Source organism: Chiloscyllium punctatum, chromosome 45 (genome assembly GCF_047496795.1).
Source record: "Chiloscyllium punctatum isolate Juve2018m chromosome 45, sChiPun1.3, whole genome shotgun sequence".
NCBI lineage: Eukaryota > Metazoa > Chordata > Chondrichthyes > Orectolobiformes > Hemiscylliidae > Chiloscyllium > Chiloscyllium punctatum.
This window is the reverse complement of record NC_092783.1, coordinates 54672479-54696980: the sequence shown is the minus strand read 5'-3', so window position 1 is coordinate 54696980 and position 24502 is coordinate 54672479. Positions and strand designations below refer to the sequence as shown.

At 44.2% G+C, this 24502-nt stretch overlaps 1 protein-coding gene across 2 annotated transcripts in view; it reads left to right on the top strand.

Moving 5' to 3' along the window:
* Positions 1-24502, top strand: part of ren (renin) — a 44823-nt gene that overhangs the window by 8052 nt on the left and 12269 nt on the right. The window contains exons 1-7 of one of the 2 annotated variants that reach the window (XM_072563178.1): positions 8879-8936; positions 10769-10916; positions 13899-14022; positions 15169-15287; positions 15991-16187; positions 19175-19297; positions 21967-22111. In XM_072563178.1, the coding sequence (XP_072419279.1) occupies positions 10785-10916; positions 13899-14022; positions 15169-15287; positions 15991-16187; positions 19175-19297; positions 21967-22111 (840 nt within the window). In that variant the 5' untranslated portion in view covers positions 8879-8936; positions 10769-10784. Of the gene's footprint in view, positions 1-8878; positions 8937-10768; positions 10917-13898; positions 14023-15168; positions 15288-15990; positions 16188-19174; positions 19298-21966; positions 22112-24502 lie in introns of those variants that run through there. The other variant, XM_072563177.1, reaches the window with a different exon arrangement.

The window sequence follows — 24502 nt, the reverse complement described above, 5'->3', positions numbered from 1 at the left end:
TGGCAACTTGGACTGTATAAGTGCACAACCCCAGTGTAACCATTATGTTACAGCAGCCTTAATTAATGCGTCTGATGCTGAGGCTCAAAATGATTAATTGACTTTGAATACATTCTCTGATTGCAGTTAAATGAAATTCTGCTGTCCCTCCAGACCAAGATTTGTTGAAAGACTGTGTTTCGTAAACATTGTATAGTTTAGTCAATAGAATGCTTCTTTTCGTTAAAGTTTGTTGTTTAACTATATTTCCTTCTGCATATTAATTTGCTGCTGATGTGTTCCTTCAGCCATTTGTTCAGACAAAAACTCTCTCCAGACTATGTTAATTCCTAGCATAGAGAATTTGATGGTTGCTGTTCACAAATGTGGTAATGTCAGGCAGGAAAAACCCAGTAGGACAGTTGTAAAGAAGGAAATGATTTGATAATCGACAATGGAGGGATGCAAGTGAAGTGACCATAAGCATACTTTGTCATATTCTAATTAGTAACGAAGGAAACTATGGAGGAAGTTATCATCAGCAACATATTTTATTCACTCCTGGGACATGGATGTTGTTGGCTGGGGCAGCATTTATTGCCCATCCCTAGTTGTCCATCTGCTGTGGGTAGACCCACAAAGCTGCTAGTGAGGGAATTTCAGGATTTTGATTCAACGACAGTGAAGGAATTGTCCAAGTCAGAATATATTTCCAAGTCAGGATCGTGAATGGCTTGGAGGGGAGGTGATGGTGTTCTACATATCTGCTGCCCTTGTCCTTCTAGACAGAAGTGGTCATGGGTTTGGAAGGTACAGTCTCAGGATATTTGGTGAATTCCTGCACTGTATCTTGTAGATGGTACACAGTGCTGCTACTGAGCATCAGTGATGGAGTGAATGAATGTTTGTGGATGTTATGCCACTCAAGCAGGCTGCTATGCCCTGGATGGTGTCAAGCGTCTTTAATGTTGTTGGAGTTGCACTCATCCAGGCAAGTGGGGAGTAGTCCAACACACTCCTGATTTTTGCCTTGTAGATGGAGGCAGGAGGTGAGTTACTCGCTGCAGTATTCCTGACCTCTGATCTGCACTTGTAGTCACTGTATGTACGTGGTGAGTCCAGTTCAGGTTCTGGTCAATGGTAATGTCCAGGATGTTGATAGTAGGGGAATTCAGTGATGGTAATGCCAAGGAGTGATGATTAGTTTGTAACTTATTGATGCTGATCACTACCTGGCAAACATGTGGCATGAATCTACACAACGTGTTTAACTTAACAAAATGCCCAAGAACACTACACAAGAGCATTATTAGACCACAGCTTTGCTTCTGATTGTTTAGGTCCTAAGCTTTGGAATTCCCTCTGCCTCTCTCTCTCCTCCTTCGAGATGCTCCAAAAGTCTACCTCTTTCACCAAAGCTTAGACCTGCTGAATATTTCCTATACTCTCTGTTTTTTTAAAGTCAGGTTTCCACTACAGACAGTATTTTGCTTTCATTTCAGCCACGTTTGCTGAAGAAGCATAAAAACTGCTGACCCTGGAATCCCTGAGTCAGGGAGTGTTTTTCAAACAAAAGCAAAATCAACAAAAGGGCCTTCATACCAAAAAAAAGAACTAATTCTATAACAGAGAAACATGGTGAGACTAACTAGACATTCTGTTAAAGAGCTAGCACAGGAAGGAGACGGCCAACTGGCCTCCTTTGTGCAGTATGATTATGTAGTCAGAATCTCTTTTTAAATGATATTAATAATCAGTCTGCTCACACCTTTTGAGGGCTAACCCATCAATTATTCAGGACCCTTTAATCCCTGGATGATCATTAACTACCAAAGTGTATTAGCATTTAAATTGCTTTCTATACTAATATCATCTGCACCATGGAATCAAAAATGTAACCCCTGGATGTTCATTAACAGCCAGTGTATATTTGCATTTAAATTGGTCTTTGTATTAATGCAATTAACTTTGCATAAATATTCAATCCTGCCAACTGAAGAGATAGATTTGTTTTTATAAATAAAGTGCTCAGATGTGTTCTGACACACCTCTGGAGCAGGTCTGACATAAACCTTCTGGTTCAGAGGTAGGGACACTACCATTGCACCACAAGAGCCCTCACCAAATCAAGAAATATTGAAATAACATTTAAAAATTTCATCTCTGCCTGTTGTATTTGACCTGTGTAACTGATGCTAATACTACTACTTGTACATTGCTTGGTAAAGTTGACATGTTCACACAGTGATTTGCACTTTCACAATATGTTCACACACTGATTTGTACCTTCCCAATATGTTCACACACTGATTTGTACCTTCCCAATATGTTCACTCACTGATTTACACCTTCCCAATAAGTTCACTCACTGATTTGCACCTTCCCAACATGTTCACATACTGATTTGTGCTTTCACAATATGTTCATACACTGATTTGTATATTCCCAACATGTTCACACCACCGATTTATACATTCAATATGGCAAACCTCCCCCCACTGCTGGGTGAGAACCAGTGGTTGTGAGATGAAGACCTTCAGTGGGCATGATGTGCCCAGTCAATGGAAGGGCAGGAAGGTCCTTCTCTCCAAGGATCTATTTAGGATATTGGCCAAAACGTCATTGTCCAAAATCTTTCTGCCTGCTCAACTGCCCCGGACATGAATCGCATGCTGGGAGAATACAGAATTACCACCCATTGATGACAAAAATAAGAGAGGCTGTGCTGAATCTTTATAACACTCTATGTAGGTCTCTCCTAAAGGCACAAGTTGTCACATCTGGCATCAGGAAGAAGGTGCTCCACTGAGAACCATCTTCTGCCACTGGCTTCAACTCCCTGATGCCCCATCCACCTGTACCTGCAATGGTACTCTGCCTACCATCTTGGGACCATGGTAATCCCTGGTGGATACAGTACAGCAGCAGTTTTACCATTCCAATGATAATTACCGTCAATACATCAGTGACTGTAAACCACCTGAAGTTGTGAAAAGTGCTGAATAGTACTTTCTTTCAACTTTCATAGAAATAGGAACTGAAGTTGCCATCCAGCCCTTCAACCCAGTCCCATCAATCAAGAAATCATGGCTCTTCTACTTCCATCTTCCCATGCTATCTCTATATTCCTTAAATCCATTAGAACCTAAAAATCTATATCTTGAGCACAGTTAAAACTTAGCAGGCACATTTTTAGGGTGAGAGTAGAGAGATTTAAAAAAGACTCGAGGGACAATTTTTTTACCTAGATGGTGGTTTGCATGTGGAATGAACTTCTTGAGGAAGTGGTGGATGTGGTCCCAATTACAACATTTGGCTAAGTACATGAATAGGAAAGGTTTGGAGGGATATGGGCCAGGAGTAGACAGGTGGGACTAGTCTGGTTTGGGATTATGTTCACCCTGGACTGGTTGGACCGAAGGGTCTGTTTCTGTGCTTTCTGACTCTCTGAGCATCTCTGGGATGGAGAATTCCAAAGACGACAACCCTTCAAGTGAAGAAACGTGTGCTCATCTCAGGCTTGGGGGCCCAATTAGGACAGAGATGAAGAGGAATTTCTTCTTTCAGAGGGGAGTCAAGCTGATGAAGAGGGTTGTCATGGCTGGCTCATTGAGTATAAGGGAGGCTAAGATAGACAGAATTTTAATAAGTAAGAGATTCAAGGGATGTGGGGAAAAGGCAGGAACGATGAATTAAGAATGATCAGATCAGCCATGATCTCATTCAATGGGGGAGCAGACTCCATGGGCCGAATAGCCTTCTCCTGCTGTCATGTCTATGGTCCTACAAATCCCTTATTCAGAGACTGTGACACCTAGTTGAGTATTTCCCAATCTGAGGAGATCTATTCCCGGCACTATCCTGCCAGTCCCCATGAAGGTTTTACGTGATTCAATGGCATTTGCTTTCAATTTTCCAACTTCTAGAAAATGTAAGCTTAATCCACTTAATCTCTACTCTCATGGTAAAACATCCCAGAGTATCTCCAGGAGGGCGTCTGGAAGAACAAGAGGAATTTAGATTGCAAATTGCCGAGGGTGAGGGAGAAATGGCTAAAGGGTCTGGAACTATGGATAAAAGCAAAGGAGTGAAATGTCATTAGTGTTAGAAATTCTCTTTGACCATTGGAAGCTGAATCATTGAATGTATTCAGGGGCGAACTAAACAGATTTTTGATCAAAGAGGGAGTCCAAGAGTTATGGGGAACAGAAAGTGGAGTTGAGTCCACAATCAGATGTACAACCATAAGACCATAAAACCATAAGAAATAGGAGTGGAAGTAAGGCCATTTGGTCCATCGAATCCAATCCGACATTCAATCATGGCTGATGGGCATTTCAACGCCACTTACCCGCACTCACCCTGTAGCCGTTAATTCCTTGCAAGATGAAGAATTTATCAATCTCTGCCTTGAAGACATTTAATGTCTGAGTCTCCACTGCACTCCGTTGCAATGAATTCCATAGGCACACCACTCTCGGGCTGAAGAAATGTCTCCTCATTTCTGTTCTAAATTGACCTCCTCTAATTCTAAGGCTGTGCCTATGGGTCCTAGTATCCCCGCTTTAACTGAAACAATTTCCCAACGTCCACCCTTTCTAAGCCATGCTTCTAAGCCAATCAACGAAATGATTGAAAGCCAGAGCTGGGATGAGGGCCTGATTGGGCTACTTTCATTCCTATCTCTTAAGACCTCATGTCGAAGTGGGAACAGAGGGAGCAGACATAGAGTGGAAATGCAGGCCTGAATGTAGAATTGGAAGAGATATAGGTGTCTACAGCAACCAAGGGATCTATACAGGAATGAAAGAAATCAAACTCTTGCCACTAGGAAATGGTGAGCCAGTGTAGGGTGAACAGCATTCCAGGATTCCCCTACTTTACTCGTGAATGAAAACTCAGGAGACTGAGGCATCAGAAATAGTTATTTGTAACTTGGTCATGGGATGTTGGCACTGCTGGCTGAAAAGGAATCCAGTACATGCTTGGTTAAGATTGAGACTGTTGCTAAAAGAGCTAAATTGGGGTGGCACGGTGGCTAAGTGGTTAGCGCTGCTGCCTCACGGTCCCAGTTTGAATTCCAGCCTCAGGTGACTGTCCGTGTGGAGTTTGCATATTCTCCCCGTGTCTGCGTGGGTTTGCTCTGATTTCCTCCCACAGTCAAAAGGTGTGCAGGTCAGGTGAATTGGCTGTGCCAAATTGCCCATACTGTTAGGTACGTTAGTCAGAGTGAAATGGGTCTGGGTGGGTAACTCTTCAGAGGGTTGGTGCGGACTATTTCCACATTTTAGGGAATCTCATCTCTTACTTAATCAAGTGTTCCAGCCACACTGATGAACCATTTTTTGTTCAAACAGAGGGTGTGCGTATTGCTGGTGAGGCCAACATTTCCTGCCAATCCCTAATTTCTCAGAGGATGGTTAAGAATGGGTCTGGAGTCACATGTAGCCAGAGCAAATAAGAACAGCAGATTTCCTTTAGGATATTAGTGAGCTGGATGGGTTTCTAATGCTAGAGTTTTGTTGCATTTGACTTTCACTATTTACCATGATGGGATCTGAACCCATGTCCCTGGATGATTAGCATGGGTTTGCCCAATTTACTCAAGAAAGTGGGGACGGGGACTGCAGATGCTGGAGAGTCAGTGCCGAAGAGTGCGGTGCTGGGAAAGCACAGCCAGTCAGGCAGCATCCGAGGAGCAGGAAAGTCGGCGTTTTAAGCATAAGCCCTTCATCAGGAATGGAGGGTGGGGTAGTGCACCCGAAAGGGGCTGAGAGATAAATGGGAGGGGCTTGGGCTTTGGGGGGGGGGGGGGGGGGTGGTTGGGGGGGAAGGTGATAGGTCGGAAAGGAGGATAGAGTGTATAGGTGGGAAGAAAGGTGGACAGGTAGGACAGGTCAAGAGGGTAGTGCTGAGTTGGGAGGTTGGATCTGGGACAAGGTAGGGGGAGGGGAAAATGAGGAAACTGGTGAAATCCACATTGATCCCATGTAGTTGAAGCGATCCAAGGTGGAAGATGAGGCATTCTTCCTCCAGGCGTCAGGTGGTTAGGGCTTGGCAGTGGAGGAGGCCCAGCACCTTCATGTCCTTGGTGGAGTGGGAGGGGGTGTTGAAGTGTTCGGCACGGGCTGGTGGGGTTGTTTAGTGTGGGTGTCCCAGAGATATTTTCTGAAATGTTCCACACATTGTTGTCCTGACTCCCCAGTGTAGAGGAGACCACATTGAGAGCAATGAATACAGTAGATGACGTGTGTGGAAGTACAGGTGAATCTCAGATGTGGATAGATGTGGAAGGATCCTTTAGGGCTTTGGACAGAGGTGAGGGGGGGGAGGTATGAGTGCAGATTTTGCTCTTCCTGCAATGGTTGGGGATGGTGCTGGGAGGGAAAGATTGTTGGCAGGGGGTGTGGACCTAACAAAGGAGTCGCAGAGGGAATGATCTCTCTGGAATGCAGATATATTTCCCTGGTTGCGGTGTCTGTTTGTAATTGGCGGAAATGGCGGAGGATGATGCGTTGTATCTGGACGTTGGTAGGGTGGAAGGTGAGGACCGGGACGTTCTGTCCTTGTTGTGTTGGGAAGGGTAGGGTTCTAGGGCAGAGGTGGGGGAAGTGGAGGAGATGCGCTGGAGGGTATCATTGACCATGTAGGGGGCGGGGACATTGTGGTCTTTGAAGAAGAAGGCCATCTTGGATGTTCTATGGTGGAATTGGTCCTCTGGGAGCAGATATGGCGGAGTCAGAGGAATTGGGAGTAAGGGATCCCATTTTTACAGGTGTGGGGGTGGGAGGAGGTGTATTCCAGGTATCTGTGGGAGTTGATGGGTTTGAAATAGATGATTGTGCTGAGTTGATTGCAGGAGATGGAGATGGAGAGGTCCAGGAAGGGGAGTGAAATGTCCGAGATGGTCCAGGTGAACTTGAGGTCAGGGTGGAAGATGTTCGTGATGTTGATAAACTATTTAATCTCCTCATGGGAGCATGAGGTGGCACCGATACAGTCATTGATGTAGCGAGGAAAAGGTGGGGAATGGTGCCAGTGTAACTGCGGAAGATAGACTGTTCCACATGCCTGAGAAAAGAGGCAGGCATAGCTGTGGCCCATGCAGTGCCCATGGCTACCCCTTTGGTCTGGAGGAAAGGCAACCCTATGTGCATTCCAGAGAGACCATTACCCCACGACTCCCTTGTTAGGTTCACGCCCCCACCCTACTGACCCACCCTCCACTCCCAGCTCCGACCCCTTCCAAAACAAGAAGTGCAAAACCTGTGCCTACACCTCCCCCCTTACCTCTATCCAAGACCATAAAGGATCCTTCTGCAGCCAACAGAGATTTACCTGTACTTCCACACATGTCATCTACAGTGCCCATTGCTCCCGATGTGGTGTCCTCTACATTGGGGAGACAGGACTCCAATTTGCAGAATGTTTCAGAGAACATCTCTGGGACACATGCACTAAACAACCCCACTGCTGAACACTTTAAGTTCTCCTCCCACCCCACCCAGGATATGCAAGTCCTGGGCCTCCTCCACCACCACACCCTAACCACCTGACACCTGAAGGAAGAATACCTCATCTGCCACCTTGAGACCATCCAACCACACATGATCAATGTGGATTTCACCAGTTTCCTCATTTCCCCATCTCCCATCTTACCCAGATCCAACCCTCCAACTCAGCACCACCCTCTTGAATGGTCCTACCTTTCCATCTTCCTTCCCACCTATCCCGTCTACCCTCCTCCCTGACCTATCACCTTCACCCCTACCTTCATCTACCTATTGCATTGCCAGCTGCCTTCCCCCAGTCCCACTCCCCCATTTATCTCTCAAGCCTCATCCCCGATGAAGGGCTTATGCTCAAAATGTTGATTCTCCTCCTCCTTGGATGCTGCTTGACCAGCTGTGCTTCTCCAGCACCACACGCTTCGACTCTTGCCCAATTTGCTGTCTGGTGACATTCCTCTTACATTAGTACCTCTCCCTTATGGTGGACAGTGGTTTATTGAAGACTTGCCATTTATTTTTAAAATATACTTGCAGGGCAGGTCAGGCAATGAAACGTTTAGGAATACGTCCCACCTAGAGCCAGCAGAGGATCAGAGTTGTTGGTGTGGGACTTTGTCTAGCCAAGGATGTGTCAGAGACTGTGGAAGGTAAAGTGAGGACAGCTTGAGCTTGGACATAATGATGATGTGCCTTAAGTTTTCAGTAGCAACTAGAGATGAGGCAGGGCAAGAGATGGACATTGCTGGTCTTGGTGATGGATTAAAAGCTCAAATCTGGTGAGGATGGCACAGCTCCACGTCACGGAATGGTGTTTGGCTGGGTATCGTGAATGGGGGATGGAATCGGAAACTAACTACTGAGCAGAGCTGGAAACATTGGCGAGGATCAAGGCCGTCCTTTTTGGGCAATGCTGGGTCATATGAAATGTCTGCTCATCAACACTGTGAGCCCTCAGGGAATACAGGAGGATGTGACAGAAATTGGAATGACCTGTCCATTTTAAAAATAAAGTCTGTCTACATCATTGTTACAATGGTGAGTCTGTACGGCAGGATTTATTGCAAATGAATAAATCCGTCAGTGCTCCCGTTTAAACAGTCGTTTAATTTTAGGATTGTGGTGGTTCCCTGCCAACCTGAGGTCATGGTGGGGTCAAGTAGCCTGAGTGAATGTGCTATCCACTTGAATGTTTGAGGGAGGCTAGTGCTCGAGCTCAGTGAGAAAGTATTTCTTTAAGCCCAGGAGTCACCATTGTGATCGGACACAAAGAGCTTTGCTAGATCCTGCAGCTGTTTCAGGTTCAGTGAGATGGTCACCAGCTCAAAATAAGAGAGATCCTCTGTCTCAAAGTATTTGGGTCCAGAATACCTGCAACCACCTGCCATTGTGACACTTCAATTAAATCTTGAGGTGTTCTAGCAGTGGAAGAAGGCGGAGGAGTGGATGGTAAGATATGGGAACAGTTAAGCAAGGGATTTGGTTGGAAGACGAGATTATGAATGCATTTAAAGGGTGCTGTCAGTGCTGTTTTTGGCAGTGATTTATTGCAAGCATTGTCCCCTCTCTCAAAAGATTGTGGGTTCAAGCCGGACCCCAGAAGCTTGAAAGCAAACACTCCAGTGCAGTACAGAACACGTACTGCACCTTTTGGAAGTGATGTCAACCTTTTTGTCTCTGTTAGGTGTCGATGATTCCATGACAATCTCAAAGATCAAGGGAGTTGCCTTGTCTAATATTAACCTCTCAGCTCCCATTATCTTGTCATTATCCCATTGCAGTTTGGGGAAGTTTAGTGAGATTGGCTGCAGTATTTGCTGCATTACGGCCAGTGCTAATCTTTTAAATGCCCTTCTTCAGCGTGAAAGCACTTGAGGATGATCTGATGTTATGAAAGATGGTGAATCAATGCAAGTTGCTCTTGTGTGGTTATATATGTACTCTCCTGATCATATGTATTTGTGCGGTTATATATGCACTCTCCTTATCATATGCATTTATGCAGTTATATATGCACTCTCCTCATCCTATATATTTGTGTGGTTATATACACTCTCTCCTGATCCTATATATTTGTATGGTTGTACATGCAGTATTCTGATCCTATATATTTGTGCAGTAATATACACTTTCTTCTGATCCTATTTATGTGTGCAATAATATACACACTCTCCTGATCCTATATATTTGTGCAGAATTTTTACACACTCTCCTGATCCTATACATTTGTGCAGTTATATATGCACTCTACAGATCCTATACATTTGTGCAGTTATTATGCACTCTTCTGATTCTTCGGCAGTTAGTGGTCATGGTAGAACCAAAAGGTATGGGAAACCAGTCTGTCTTCTCCCTAGGAACAGGTTTCTTAAACCTATTTTGACATTCAAAGAGAGTATAGGTGACCTTGAGTGCAATTCCTTATCCACAAAACCATAAAATTTAGGAGCAGAGTAAGTTATTCAGCCAATCAAGCCTGTTCCCCTATTCAATGGGATTATGGTTAAGATCATGTGATCTGATAATCTTCAGCTCCACTTTCCAGCCTTTCCTCATAACCCTTGCTTCCCTTAATGATTAAAACTCTCTCTCAGCCTTGCGTATACTCAACAACCAACTTCGACAGCCCTTTGCAGTATGGAATTTCAGATTCACAACTCTCTGAGAGAAGAAATTCCTCCTCATAGAATCCTCCTCATAGTGTGAAAACAGGCCATTTGGTCCAATAAGTCCACAATGACCCTCCAAAGAGTAACCCACCCAGACCATTCCCCTACTATTCTACATTTCCTCTGACTAATGCACGTAACCTACACACCCCTGAATACTATGGGCAATTTAGCATAATCAATTCACCTAACCTGCACATGTTTGGATTGTGGGAGGAAACCAGAGCACCCAGAGGAAACCCACGCAGACATGGGGAGAATGTACAAACTCCACACAGCCTGAGGCTGGAATCAAACCTGGTTCCCTGGTGCTATGAGGCAGCAGTGCCAACTACTGAGTCACTGTGCCATCCTCATCTCTTTCTTCAATGACCAATCCTTTACTCTGAGATTATTCCCACTGGTCCTTGGCTCTCCCACAATGGGAAACAACATCTCCACATCTAACCAGGCAGGTCCCCTAAGACCTTTGTATGATTCGAAGAAAATGAAATGGATTGTAATTGTTCCGTCGAAACACTGCAACAGATGGCTGAATGACCTATTCTTGCTCACCTAGTAAGGTTTCACTTATTGCCTCACACTCATTTCAAACCATTCCTGTCTCCAAAGGATCCCTCTCCGTAAAATGCCATCCATCCGCCAATCTCTGCGGCAACTTGGATTGAAAGTGTCGGACGTCTCTCCTGAGGTTAATTGGGACTTTCTAATGAAGCCGAATAATGGAACAGCCCCGACCATCCTTACCAACTACCTGGATGTAAGTGTGCCATCCACCTTCTTGAGCTTCATTCCGAAGAAATGGGGGGAGAAGGGAATAATGGAGGGGGTGATGTTCTTTAACCTGTGGCTCATATACAGCCTTTGACCTCATTCAACCAGATCCATTCTCTCTCACTGTTAGTCTGTAGACAATAATTAATTGCGATGGAAGTAAAATGACCTACTTTTGAATGCTGGAGATAAGAACCAAAAACAAAAATTGCTGGAGAAACTCGGTAGTTCTGACAGCATCTGTGGAGAGAAAACAGAGTTCAGGTTTCAAGTCTGTGACTGGGTTCTGATGAAAGGTCACCGGACTCAAAAGGTTAACTTTGTTCTCTCCCCATTACTTACTTATGATTTGAATTAAAATTTAAAACTAACTGGGAACAGACTTTTAAGCTGAAACAAGGAATCCATAATGTTTCATTGTCCTGTTTCTCATGTTTACACAGACATTCCTGGGGGGAAGGGTGCAATTAGCCCTGATGATTTTACAACTGGCTTGTTATGCAGAGTGACACGAACAATGATGGCTTAATTCCTGGTTTGGCTTAGGTAGCCACAAGAGTCCTGCCTCCTGTCTGAAACTTGGTGACCCGAAGGTTAAAGTCCCCATCAGTCATCTTTCTTTCTCTCTAATGAAAATAAAGTAAGGGGGGTCACCCATTTAAGACAGAGATGAGGAGGAATGCCCTGCCTTTGAGGAAACTCAAACTGTGGAATCCTTCTGCTTGGATCTCCAAGGCCTGTATGTAGCAGCAACTTCTGAAAGCAGAAGTCAACGCTAGGAATAGAGGAACCCATTTGGTTTATTAATGTCCTTTCGGAAACTGCCATCCTTACCTGGTCTTGTCTGAATGTGACTCCAAAATGTGTTTGACTCCTACCTGCCCTCTGGGCATTTAAGATGGGGAATAAATGTTGGTCCAGCTAGTGGTGCCATGACTGAATAATGATTTGGAGGTGCTGGTGTTGGACTGGGGCGGACAAAATTTAAAAATCACACAATACCAGTTTATCGTCCAACAAGTTTATTTGGAAGTTTTTGCAGGGTCTGATGAAGGAGAGGCGCTCTGAAAGCTTGTGCTTCCAAATAAACCTGTTGGACTATAACCTGTGTTGTGTGTTTTTTAATTTTATGACTGAATAAAACATTCTGCCATCCTTACCCAGTCTTGTTTACATGTGACTCTATACCCACAGCAAGGTGGTTGCTCTCTGGGCAATTAGAGTTGGGCAATAAATTGCCCACTTCCTGTGAATGAACGAAACAAAAATACTGACTTTGTCACTGGTACCCACATCCCGTCAAAGAATAAAGAATTTGTGTCAATCACGTTACTGTGGATAAGCTTGAACACATGTACTAATAGATTCAAGAACAACTTCTTCCCTGCTGTTATCAGACTTCTGAATGTCTCTCCATGACTCCCTTGTCAGACCTCTACATCGGGGAGACAGATTGCCAACTTGCAGAACGTTTCAGAGAACATCTCTGGGACACCCGCACCAACCAACCCCAATGCCCCATGGCTGAACACTTCAACTCCCCCTCCCACTACACCAAGGACATGCAGGTCCTGGGCCTTCTCCATTGCCAAACGCTAATCATCCAATGCCTGGAGGAGGAATGTCTCATCTTCCACTTTGGGACCCTCCAACCACAGGGATTAATGTGGATTTCACCAGTTTCAGCATTTCCCCTCCCCAAACCTTATCCCAGTCCCAACCATCCAACTTGGCACTGCCCTCTTGACCTGTCCATCTTCCTTTCCACCTATCCGCCCTACTGTCCCCTCCAACCTATCACCTTCACCCACCTTTATCTACTTATTACATTCTCAGCTACCTTTCCCCCAGCCCCCGCCACCCTCCCCCCCCCCCCCCCCCCCACCCATTATCTCTCAGGCCCTCTGTTCCACAAGCCTCATTCCTGATGAAGGGTTTATGCCTGAGGAGTTGAATCTCCTGCTCCTCAGATGCTGCCTGACCTGCTGTGCTTTTCCAGAGCCACACTTTTGAATCTGAATGGTCCTGTCAAATTTTAAATGTTAATGTCACTGTTTGTGCACCTTCTCTGCAGCTGTAACACTGTATTCCTTGCTCTATTCCATTACCCCAATGTGCTTTGTATGGTATAATTTGCCTGTACTGCACGTAAAACAAAACTTTTTACTGTACATAGGTACACATGACAATAATAAAACAAATAACAAAAAAAATGTGTAGGCTTGTTGGGGTAAGCTTGGCAGATTTCCTTTTAAAAGAACATCGATGAACGAATTAAATGTTCACTGCAGGTTGATGTTTCTATGGACACCATTGTTGATGCTACCTTCTGATATTTATTTATTAACTGAATTTAGATTTCCCAGGGTAGAATTTGAGCTCATGTTTTGTGTTCCAGCTGATTAACCTAGGGTTACACAGTCAGTGCCGTGCCAGCATTCCCTCTGTAATTCTGTCCCTATTAAGCAGAATGTGGTATGTTCAAATCCCACTCTAGAGATTTGAGCACATATTTCATTTCCACACACTAAGCTCTGCTGGAGATTCCCTTTTGTAGCTCAAACATTCAACCATGCTTCCATCTGCTCCCTCAGGTGGACATTGAAGGAAGTTGCAGCACTATTATACATGTTATGCATCTTAGGTCGATACATTTTCCTTAACTTACATCCTGAAAAACACATTAACTGCTCAATTAACATATTGCTGTTTGTGGAGCCTTACTCAGAGTAAACTGGCTACCACTTTTCCTGCAGTGTTACCATCTCAAAAGTATGATGTGGAGGTGTCGGTGTTGGACTGAGGTGGACAAAATCAGAGGTCACATGACACCAAGTTATAGTCCAACAGGTTTATTTGGAAACACAAGCTTTCAGAGCACTTCATCAGGTGAAGTGTCATTTCATTTGGCTATGAAGCACTTTGAATTGTTGCTGGGTCTTTGCTATTGTTGCGCTGTCCTTTTCAGACCCAATACTTTGGGGAGATCAGCATCGGGACCCCGCCACAGAACTTCAAAGTCATTTTCGACACTGGCTCTGCCAACCTCTGGATACCATCGACCAACTGTTCGCCCATTTACACAGCTTGTTGTAAGTGTCCCCTGGATGAATGTAAGGTAACCTGCAGATAGACTCATCATTGCACTCCAGTGAGAATTCCCTCACGAGTGGGATTTCTATCTAATGAAGTATCATTTTTAACTAGAGGACATGGTATGAGAATTAGGGCTAGAATGTTCAGGTAAGATGTTAGGAAGCACATCAAAGCATCGCAGATGTTTGGAACTCTCTTTGACCAATGGCGGTGAATGTAGGATCAGTTATTAATTTCAAATCTAGATAGAAAGAATTTTGTTAAGCAAAGGTATTAGGGGATATAGCGCAAAGGAAGTTATACAGAGCTAGACCACGGACCAGTTATGATTTAATTGAATGATGGAACAAGCTGGACGGATAAATAGCCTACTCCTGTTCCTGTGTTTACATCCAATCAGACTGATGTAAACCTATCATAGTCAAGATTAGAGTGGTGCTGGAAAAGCACAGCAGGTCAGGCAGCATCCAAGGAGCAAGAAAATCGACATTTCGAGCAGGAGCCCTTCATCAGGAATTCTCCTGATGAAGGGCTCCTGCCAGAAACGTCGATTTTCCTGCTCCTCGGATGCTGTCTTCCCTGCTGTGCTTTTCCAGCACCACTCTAATCTTGGCTCTGATCTCCAGCAGCTACAGTCCTCGCCTAGTTGATGTAAACCTATCATACCCTGTTGAGCTAAACCCCTGAGGAGACTGTAAAATTGACCCAACCACCAATCACCTCCCACAAGAACCTTGCAAAAATCAATAAAACTGGAAGTTGCTGCACATTCAGTCAAAGGCTGGGCAGAAGTGAGGCTCTCAGGGAAATAAAATGTATCATTGAGTAAATAAGGAACAAGTTAAAGATTCAGTTAACAAAGGCATTTTTAAGACAAAAGAAAGAGAAAAATATACAACAGTGAAAAACAAAGTAGAAGACGAAAGAGGATGAAAAGTTAAAAATATGGCAAGGAATAGAACTGAACAGAATTTTTAAAAAATACATCATTTCAATTTAACACAGAATTTGATTTGCCACTGGATGGTGCTATAGACCAGGTTTAGAATGAGGTGTACCAGAACCTCAAAAACAATGACAAGAGGAAAGTAGTGAAATTGCCTAAAATTAAATTGTCTGTGACTTATTTTGGCTTTTTGAAGTTTCCCACAACAGATATGACTCCTCCACCTCAAGGACATATGAGGCCAATGGACAAGGGTTTGCTATTCAATATGGATCTGGCAATGTGAAGGGATTCCTCAGTCAAGATATTGTAATGGTGAGAAATAGATGATGAAATCCTGTTCATGTATCAACGTTAACATTTTTTGTCGTGCATCGTTTAAGGATCCTGTTCACTCAGCCATTTATGTTATTCTCCCTGTGGCACTCCTGGAATAAATTAGCAGCAGTCTGTCCCTTTGAGATGGACTGTTTCTTTAATAAATAAGAAATTGAACAAGCAGTAGGCCATTCATGCCTGTTGTATCATTTAGTTCAATCATGGCTGACCTGATTGTGGCCTTAACACTTCCCGTTCTGTCTCCATATCCCTCAAGTCCCTTGTCAATCCAAAATTTGTCTACCTCTGCCTTGAATATATTCAATGACCAGTGCTCACTCAAGCTAGGGAATTCTAAATTCTCTAATAGAAAAAATTCTCACTGTCTTAAAGGCAAAGTTCTCTATTCAGAAAGTCTATCCCCCAGTTATAGAGGCCCCCATGAGATGAAATACCTTCCCAGTATTTAACCTGTCAAGCCCTCATAAAATCTTACATGTTACGTACATTTCAGAGAATCGGATGATCTGAATAATTTCATGCACAGTAGTTAACTCGCTAACCTCTGCCAGCTTCCCCTTGTCCTGTTCCTCCATTCTGTGTTCTCTGTACTGTCTCTGGTTCCCCATTACTGGACCTCAGTGTGAAACATGGCTGACAATATCCTGTGATTTCTGAAACATGATCTTTGTTCCGGTAGGTGGCCAATATCCCAGTTATCCAAGTGTTTGCTGAAGCTACTGCCTTGCCAGCTTATCCTTTTATCTTTGCCAAGTTTGATGGGATCCTGGGCATGGGGTTCCGGACTATTGCTATTGACAACATAAAGCCGGTGTTCGAGCGAATCTTGGATCAACATGTTCTCAATGAAGAAGTCTTTTCTGTTTATTATAACAGGTGGGTGTGAATAATACATAATCCGCAGGCAGGGAGAGAGGGTGCTAAGTGATGGAGACAATTTTGAGGTGACAGAGCAAGTGTCCTTCCATCATTTTAACTTGTAACATCAATATCCAGGTTTGGGCAGACAAGCGACAAGTAGTATTCATGCCCCACAAGTGCCAGTCAATAACCATCTCCAACAAGAGAGAATCTAACCGTCAGTCCTTGCCATTCAATGGAACTACCATCAATGAATCCCCCACTACCAACATTCTGGGGGTTACCATTCATCAGACATGGTGGGTGGCATCATGGCTCAGTGGCTAGCACTGCTGCCTCACAGCACCAGGGACTCTGGTTCGATTCCAGCCTTGGGCGACTGTGTGGAGTTTGCACATTGTCCCCGTGTCTGTGCGGCTTTCCTCCGGGTGCTCCAGTTTCCCCCCACAATCCAAAATATGTGCAGGTCAGGTGAATTGGCCATGCTAAATTGCCCATAGTGTTCAGGGATGTGTGGGCTAGGTGCATCAGTCAGGGGTAAATATAGGGTGGGGAAATGGGTCTGGGTGGGATACTTTTCGGAGTGTCGGTGTGGACCTGTTTGGCCTAATGGCCTGTTTCCACACTGTAGGGTTTCTAAGATCTGGATAAGCCTTATAAATACAAGAGCTACAAGACCAGGTCAGAGGCTAGAATTCTGCAGCAAGTAGTGAGAGGGGAAAGATTTAAAAGGCACCTAAGAGGCAACTTTTTCACACAGAGCATGATGTCTGTATGGAATGAACTGCCTGAGGAAGTAATGCAGACTGGTACAATTACTGGCAAATGGGACTAGGTTAATTTAGAATACCTGGTGGACGAGTTGGAGTAAAGCAATTTCTATGACTGTAAGTAACTCATCTCCTGCCTCCCCTGTCTTGCCCACCGTCACGTCAGAAGTGTAATGGAATACTTCCCGCTTACCTGGATGTGTGCATCTCCAACAAATCTCAAGAAGCCTAACACCATCCAGGTCGCTGACAAACTGCAACTTAAAAATCCACAGGCTGTTGCTAGGCAGCTTTACCACACAAAGGCACATGGTGCTAGCTTGTCTTATAAATGTATCAAATACAACTTCTTCAAAAGTTATCTAACCTTATCTAGCTAAGGTCTTTTTCCCTGGCGTAGGGGAGTCCAAAGCTAGAGGGCATAGGTTTAAGGTGAGAGGGGAAAGATTTAAAAGGGACCTAAGAGGCAACTTTTTCTGGCAGAGGATGGTGTGTGTATGGACTAAGGAAGTGGTGGAATCTGGTAAAATTAGAACATTTAAAAGGCATCTGAATGGGAATATGAATAGGAAAGGTTTAGAAGCATATGGGCCAAGTGCTAGCAAATGGGACTAGATTAATTAAGGATAGCTGGTCTGTGAGGATGAGTTGGACCAAAGGGTCTGTTTCCGTGCTGTATAACTCTATGACTCTATAACAAGTATTGAACAATATACATTTTCACTTATTCTGGAAAATAAAACACACTTGTTTCATTCTCTACAACACAGCAGTATCTAAACTTCCACTTTCTTCCTCCATTCACATTACAAAATATACAGTATTTACAGCAATTTTACTCATGTTGAATCATTTTGTTAGTTGATTATTGAAATGTTGGAAATTGGGTCAACGCTGTTTCACAGTCAAGGATCATTCAAGCAGCAAATGATGGGTTTGCTCCCATTTTAGTTGATGATGGGCAGTGCTACAATGTGAAATGAGAGTTGTTGGGCTATCGGCAGAAGTTGTAAGTAGTCCAGGCAGTTAGAAGCAGGAATCTTGCTCTGATGTTATTTGTTCAAGGAACGTGAATGTCACTAGGTAATGCCAACCTTTACCACCCATCCTTAATTACTCTGGAGCAGGTAGTGATGACACACCTACTTGAACTGCTGCAGTCCATGTGGGGTAAGACTACGATATTGTGAGGAAGGGAGTTCGAGGATTTTAACCCCTTGACTGTGAAGACACAGCGATATATTTCAAAGACTGCAGATTTGCTTTCCAGCATCTGCAGTCATTGTTTTTACCTCGACTGCGAATCCTCTTGCAAGGATGCCAGCCTTGAAGAAGTTTTCCTCCTCTCTCTACAAGAATCTCAGGGAGTCCCTCTCCCACTACAACTCCCAGGTCATTTCCTCTGCTCTGAAGCTCTTACCTATCACCTTCATCCCCTCCCCCACTCACCCATTGTACTCTATGCTACTTTCTCCCCACCCCCACCCTCCTCTAGCTTATCTCTCCACGCTTCAGGCTCACTGCCTTTATTCCTGATGAAGGGCTTTTGCCCGAAACGTCGATTTCGCTGCTCGTTGGATGCTGCCTGAACTGCTGTGCTCTTCCAGCACCACTAATCCAGATATATTTCAAAGTCAGGATGCAGTGTGACCTGGGGGGGGGACTTACAGGTGATTGCATTCCCAAATATCTGCTGCCCCTGTCCTTCTAATGGCTAGAGGTTGTGTGTTTGGTAGGTGCTGTTGAAGGATCTTTGGTGAGTTGCTGCAGTGTGCCAAGTAAATAGTACACAATGCTGCTCCTGCATACCACTGAGGGAGCGAGTCAATGATGGAAGTAGTGGCTGAGCTGCCAATCAAGCAGGCTGTTTCTTTTCTGGATGGTTTTGAGCTTCTTGAGAGTATCATTGCAGCTGCACCCATCCAGGCAAATGGACCACACTCCTGGTCTGTGCCTTGTAGACAGCCTTTCTGAGATGTTACTTGAGAAAGAATTTGCAGCTTTCTGACCTGCTTCAGCTTTATATCCAAAGCTGGCAATCCTTAGAGTATTGTGTGGCCACTCTATAAGAAATTTTATGCCAACACTGTGGGGGGACCGCATTCCAAAGACTGAGATTATTCACGCAGCAGTCAAAGGGGATAACTTTTGGCTTAGCTTCACTCTCTCCCAGCTGTCTCCCCCTTCTCCTACTCTGATTTATTTTTAACTGTGTGTTTTTGATTTACACAGAGAGTCCAGAGGGACTCCAGGTGGAGAGATGATACTGGGGGGCACTGATCCTTCCTACTACAGTGGTGAGTTCCACTATCTGAACCTGATCAAGAAAGGTTACTGGCAAATCGAACTGAAAGGGTAAGCGTCATTACAGCAAGCTCCCAGAGTGATTCCTTGTACACAGTTTCACTCAGCATAGGCACTGATTCCAAGTGTGGCATGTGCTAAAATGCTTAAAGATTAGCATGCACAAAGGGAGCACTGTTAATATTTGACAGTTCTGCCTTTTATAACAATCTTTCACTTGTGTAACTTAATCAGGATGGACGGTGTGATTCTATGGCATTTTGTTTTAGAGAAAGAAAGAACATGGGTAGCGAGTTAAAGCCAAACATTGGAGTGCTAGAACAAAACGAAGGGGGATAAATGGTTCAAAAAATTATTGATTTGGTTTTAAATTTATAAATGTATTTTTTATATATAATCACAATAATATATAGTGACTTTTCCATAAATGATCACCCCCTATTCACTAATGACTGTTCTCACTTAGTCCAGAATGACAGCTTGATCTAATACGACAACAAATGTAATGTTGTCCATAGTTAGAAGAACAGGGAGACATTTATGACTATGTGTGTTTACTTAGTGACGAGTTTATCTATGACAATTACAGTATACTGCAGTTTCTGCTACATGATTATGAATGTTTGATTTAACCTTGCAGTTCAACATCGAACTGATTATGATGGTTGTATGTGCCAGTTGTGGACCAATTGAAAGCAATCTTGCTTCCCAGATGGATGGCTGTGGGTCAAAGTCTCATCCAATGTACTTAGTTGTAGATATCCAAATTGACATTTCAGTGGTGTGTGTACTGTTAGAGATGCAGAATTTTGTTTTTGTGACATTGATCCTACTCCCTGTCTGCCCTATCACATAGTTACAAAAGATTCCATGGCCCTAGTCCAAAGAAGATGTCATCCTGGTCAATGTTTATTCCTCAATAAATAACGTAAAACTCTTTATATGTACGAATTGGTGTGCTTCCTACTTTACAGCATGGGACAATACTTCAAAGATATTTGATCAACTGCAGTGTTGGGTAATCATGAAGGATATTGTAAGAAAGTCCTCTGCCTTGGGACTATCAACCAAGGTTTTTATTAAACCTGAGTCCCCAGCCTTCAAACTCAGAGCTGTGAATCTACCAGCTGAGAACTGCCTTCTCTGTATAGACATATAGTGGCTATCCTTGCAACTCCCATTCCTAATTGTCAGAGTCAGCATAAAGTCTCAAATGGGAGACTGACAGCAAAGGTAAAAATCCGTGCAATCTGAGGAAATTTGGCACATTGGATCCACAATTGGCTGAGGTGAGGGAAGCAGAGGGTGGTGGTTGGGGGATATTTTTCTGGCTGGAAGTCTGAGTTCAGTGGGGTCCCATAGGGGTCAGTTTTGGGGCCCTTGCTGTATGTGGTTTATAGAAATGATTTAGACTTAAATGTACAAGAGTTGATCAGTAAGGTTTTCAGACATTACAAAAATTAATAGGGTGGTAATAGTGAGAAAGATTGCCTAAGACTACAAGAGAACATAGATGGGCTGATCAGATGAGCTGATCAGTGGCAAGTTAAATTAAATCTGGATAAATGTGAGGTGATGCATTTGGGCAGGATAAACAAGGCAATTGCATACATGATGAACAGTTGGACCCTAGGAAGTACAGAGGGTCAGAGACACCTTGATGTGCATGTCCACTGCCCTTAAAATATCAGGACAGAAAGATAAAGTGATTAAGAAGGCATATGATATACTTGCCTTTATTAGCTGAGGCACAGAGTTTAAGAGTAGAGAGGTTATGCTCAGAATGTATAAAATGTTGGTTAGATTACAGCGAGAGATGTGTTTGTGGTCCTGGAATTCACATTATAGGAAGGATGTGATAGCACTGGAGAGGGTGTGAAGGAGATTTACCAGGATGTTGCCTGGTCTGGAGAGTTTCAGAAGATGAAGAGAGATTGGGCCAACGGCGGTTATTTTCATTAGAGCAGAGGAGATTGAGATGGAATGTGATTGAGGGATATAAAATTATGAGAGGCACAGATAGGGAAGACAGGAAGAGACTTTCCCTGTTGGTGGAGAAATCATTGACCGGGAAGAATAAATTTAAGGTAAGGGGCAGCAAGTTTAGAGAAGATTGGAGGAAAATTGCTTTCACCTCAAGGATGATGAGAATCTGAAGGGCACTACCTGTAAAGGTGATGAGATAAAAATTGTCATAATATTTAAGAAGTATTTCGATGTACCCTTGCAATGCTAAGATTAGAGTGGAGCTGGAAAAACACAGCAGGTCAGGCAGCATCCGAGGAACAGGAAAATCAATGTTTCGGGCAAAAGCCCTGATTCCTGATGAAGGGCATTTGCCTGAAACATCGATTTTTTTGCTCCTCGGATGCTGCCTGACCTGTTGTGTTTTTCCAGCACCACTCTAAGCTAGCCTCTGATCTTCAGCATCTGCAGTCCTCACTTTTGCCTACTTACAATGCCAAGGCAAACAAGGCTACGGGTCAAGTGCCAAAAAATGGGATTAGGATAGTGAGTTAGTTGGTTTTGATAGGCTCAGGTGCAATGGGCCGGTGGGCCTTCTACTGTGCTGCAGGCATCTCTCACTCTATGAGTTTTTTCTCCTGACTTGCAGCTTGCAATCCCCAGCAGATAATAGAAATTGTTTGCAGAACTCTCATCACTTTTGAAGGCAGGAAGCGCTTCCTTTCACAAATTCTTGTTCTATTCTCCTGTCTTAGGATTTCGGTCGGTGGAGAGATGTTGTTCTGTCGTAAAGGCTGTGCAGCCATTGTCGATACTGGATCCTCCTACATCACTGGACCAGCCGCAGCAGTTTCCTCTCTAGTGAATGCTATCGGAGCCACGGTCCTAGAAGAGGGAGAGGTGAGGAGAGGAGTCATTATTTGGTCACCTCTGGCGCAGTTGGTAGTTCTGCTACAGTTCTGAAAAAAAGTCTTTCCAGACTCAACAACATAACTCTGTTTCTGTCTCCACAGATGCTGCCAGATCTGCTGAGCTTCTCCAGCATTTTCTGTTTATTTCAGCTGGTAGCTTCCTTGCCTCTGAGGTTGAAGATTTTCTGAGTTGAAGAACCCATTCCATAGACTTAATATGAAAGGATTATTGCTCCCCAAAGGACAGAGAGAGAGCTGTACCATTAGAAACTGCTGCCTTTGGCTGAAACATGAAACCTGTGCTTTGCCTGTCTGTCTGATCAATTGGGTTCCAAAGGTCCCATGGTCCTATGGGGAAGAAGAGCAGGCAAGTCCTCCCCAGTGTCCTGGATATTATTTATCCCTCAATAAACTCCATTGAGAATCAGGCAGGCAGAAGTGAGGAGATCGGAGCCTAGATTAGAGTGGTGCTGGAAAAGCACAGCAGGTCAGGCAGCATCCGAGGAGCGGGAAAATCGACGTTTGGGCAAAAGCCCTTCATCAGGAATTCCTGATGAAGGGCATTTGCCCGAAACATTGATTTTCCTGGTCCTCGGATGCTGCCTGACCTGCTGTGCTTTTCCAGCACCACTCTAAACCAGACCCATTGAGAATCAGGCTAGCCGTTAGTTAGCCATCAAGAGTCCTAACAAAGTTGAGGTTGAACCAGGGAGAAAAGCTATCTCCAGGTTAAAGTCTTATCAATTATGAAAGAAGATGGCTATGGTTGTTGCAGGTCAAACAACTTGGTCACAAGGCAGCACTGCACGAGTTCTTCAGAGTAATGTCCTCGGTGAAGCAATTGAATCTTCAGTTGCTTCATAATGACCTTCCCTCCCTCCAAAGTGAAACTGTTTGTCATGCTCAGTGCTCAGCACTATTCACAACTCCTCAGACACTGAACCAGTTCATTAGATCATTTGCAGTGAGGCCTAGATGACACGGTTGATAAGTGGTAAGTGATACTCATGCCACAGAAGTGCAATGTGCATCTCCAACAAGAGATTGTCCAACCATTGCCCCTTTAAATTCGATGGCATTGCTATCACAGAATTTCTGACCATCAACAACATTCCATTAACCAGAAACAGAACTGGAGCAGCCACAGAAATCATATAGCTACAAAGGCAGATTAGAAGCGAGGAATGTTGAGGCATGTAACAGATCTCTTCACTTCCCTGAGCCTGCCCACCACACAGGAGGGTGATGAAATATTCTCCATTGACCTGGGCGGGTGCAGCTCCAACAATACTCAAGAAGCTCAACACCATCCAGGACAAAGTTAAAAATCTCACAACACCAGATTATTGTCCAACAGGTTTATTTGGAAGCACTAGCTCTCAGAGCGCTTCCTATTGGACTATAAGCTGGTGTTGTGTGAGTTTTCACTTTGTCCACTCCGGTCCAACACCAGCTCCTCCACATCATGGCTCCCATCCAGGACAAAGCAGTCCACTTAATGTGCACCGCATCCACAAGTATTCACCACCTCCACCACCCAACACCTACAAGATGGACTACAGAAATTCACCAAGGCTCCATTAAAAGCACCTTCCAAACCTTTGACCACTGTCACCCAGGATGAGGGCAACAAATTCACTGGAACACCATCCCAGTTGCAAACTCTCCTCCAAATCATCCAACATCCTGAATGGGAATTGTGTATTGTTCCTTCACTGACTCAAAACCCAAGAATTCCCTTCCTAAGAGTTAGTGATGGCACAGTGGCTCAGTAGTTAGCACTGCTGCCTCGTAGCAACAGGAACCTGGGTTCTATTCCAGCCTCGAGTCACTGTCTGTGTGGAGTTTGTACATGCTGCCCGTGTCTGTGTGGGTTTCCCATAGTGCTCAGGGATGTGTAGGTGAGGTGCATGAGTTAGGGGTAAATGTAGGGGAATGGATCTGGGTGGGATACTCTTCAGAGGGTCGGTGTGGACTTGTTAGGCAAATGGGCCTGTTTTCACACTGTAGGGATTCTAATTCAGTGTGGATTAATTAGGACCACAGCAGTAGGTGAAGGCAGTTCACCATCACCTTCATAAAGTCAATTAGGGATGGGCAATAAATGTTGGGCTGGACAGTGCAACTCAGCACAAATGAATAAAGGAAAACACTCTTGCTGTTTGTGGGGGCTTGCTGTGCACAAACTACACCTCCTACATTACAGCAACGATTACACTTCACATGCATTCAGTCGCAGCAGTGAAGCGGCTTGGAACATCCTGAGACTGTCAAAGACGTGAGATGAAATTCCATGTCTGATTGAGACCATAAATAAATTGATCAATCTGCATTGGATTGCTGAGTGATCAGAATTATTTTAAGCTGTGTGTGGCTGTGG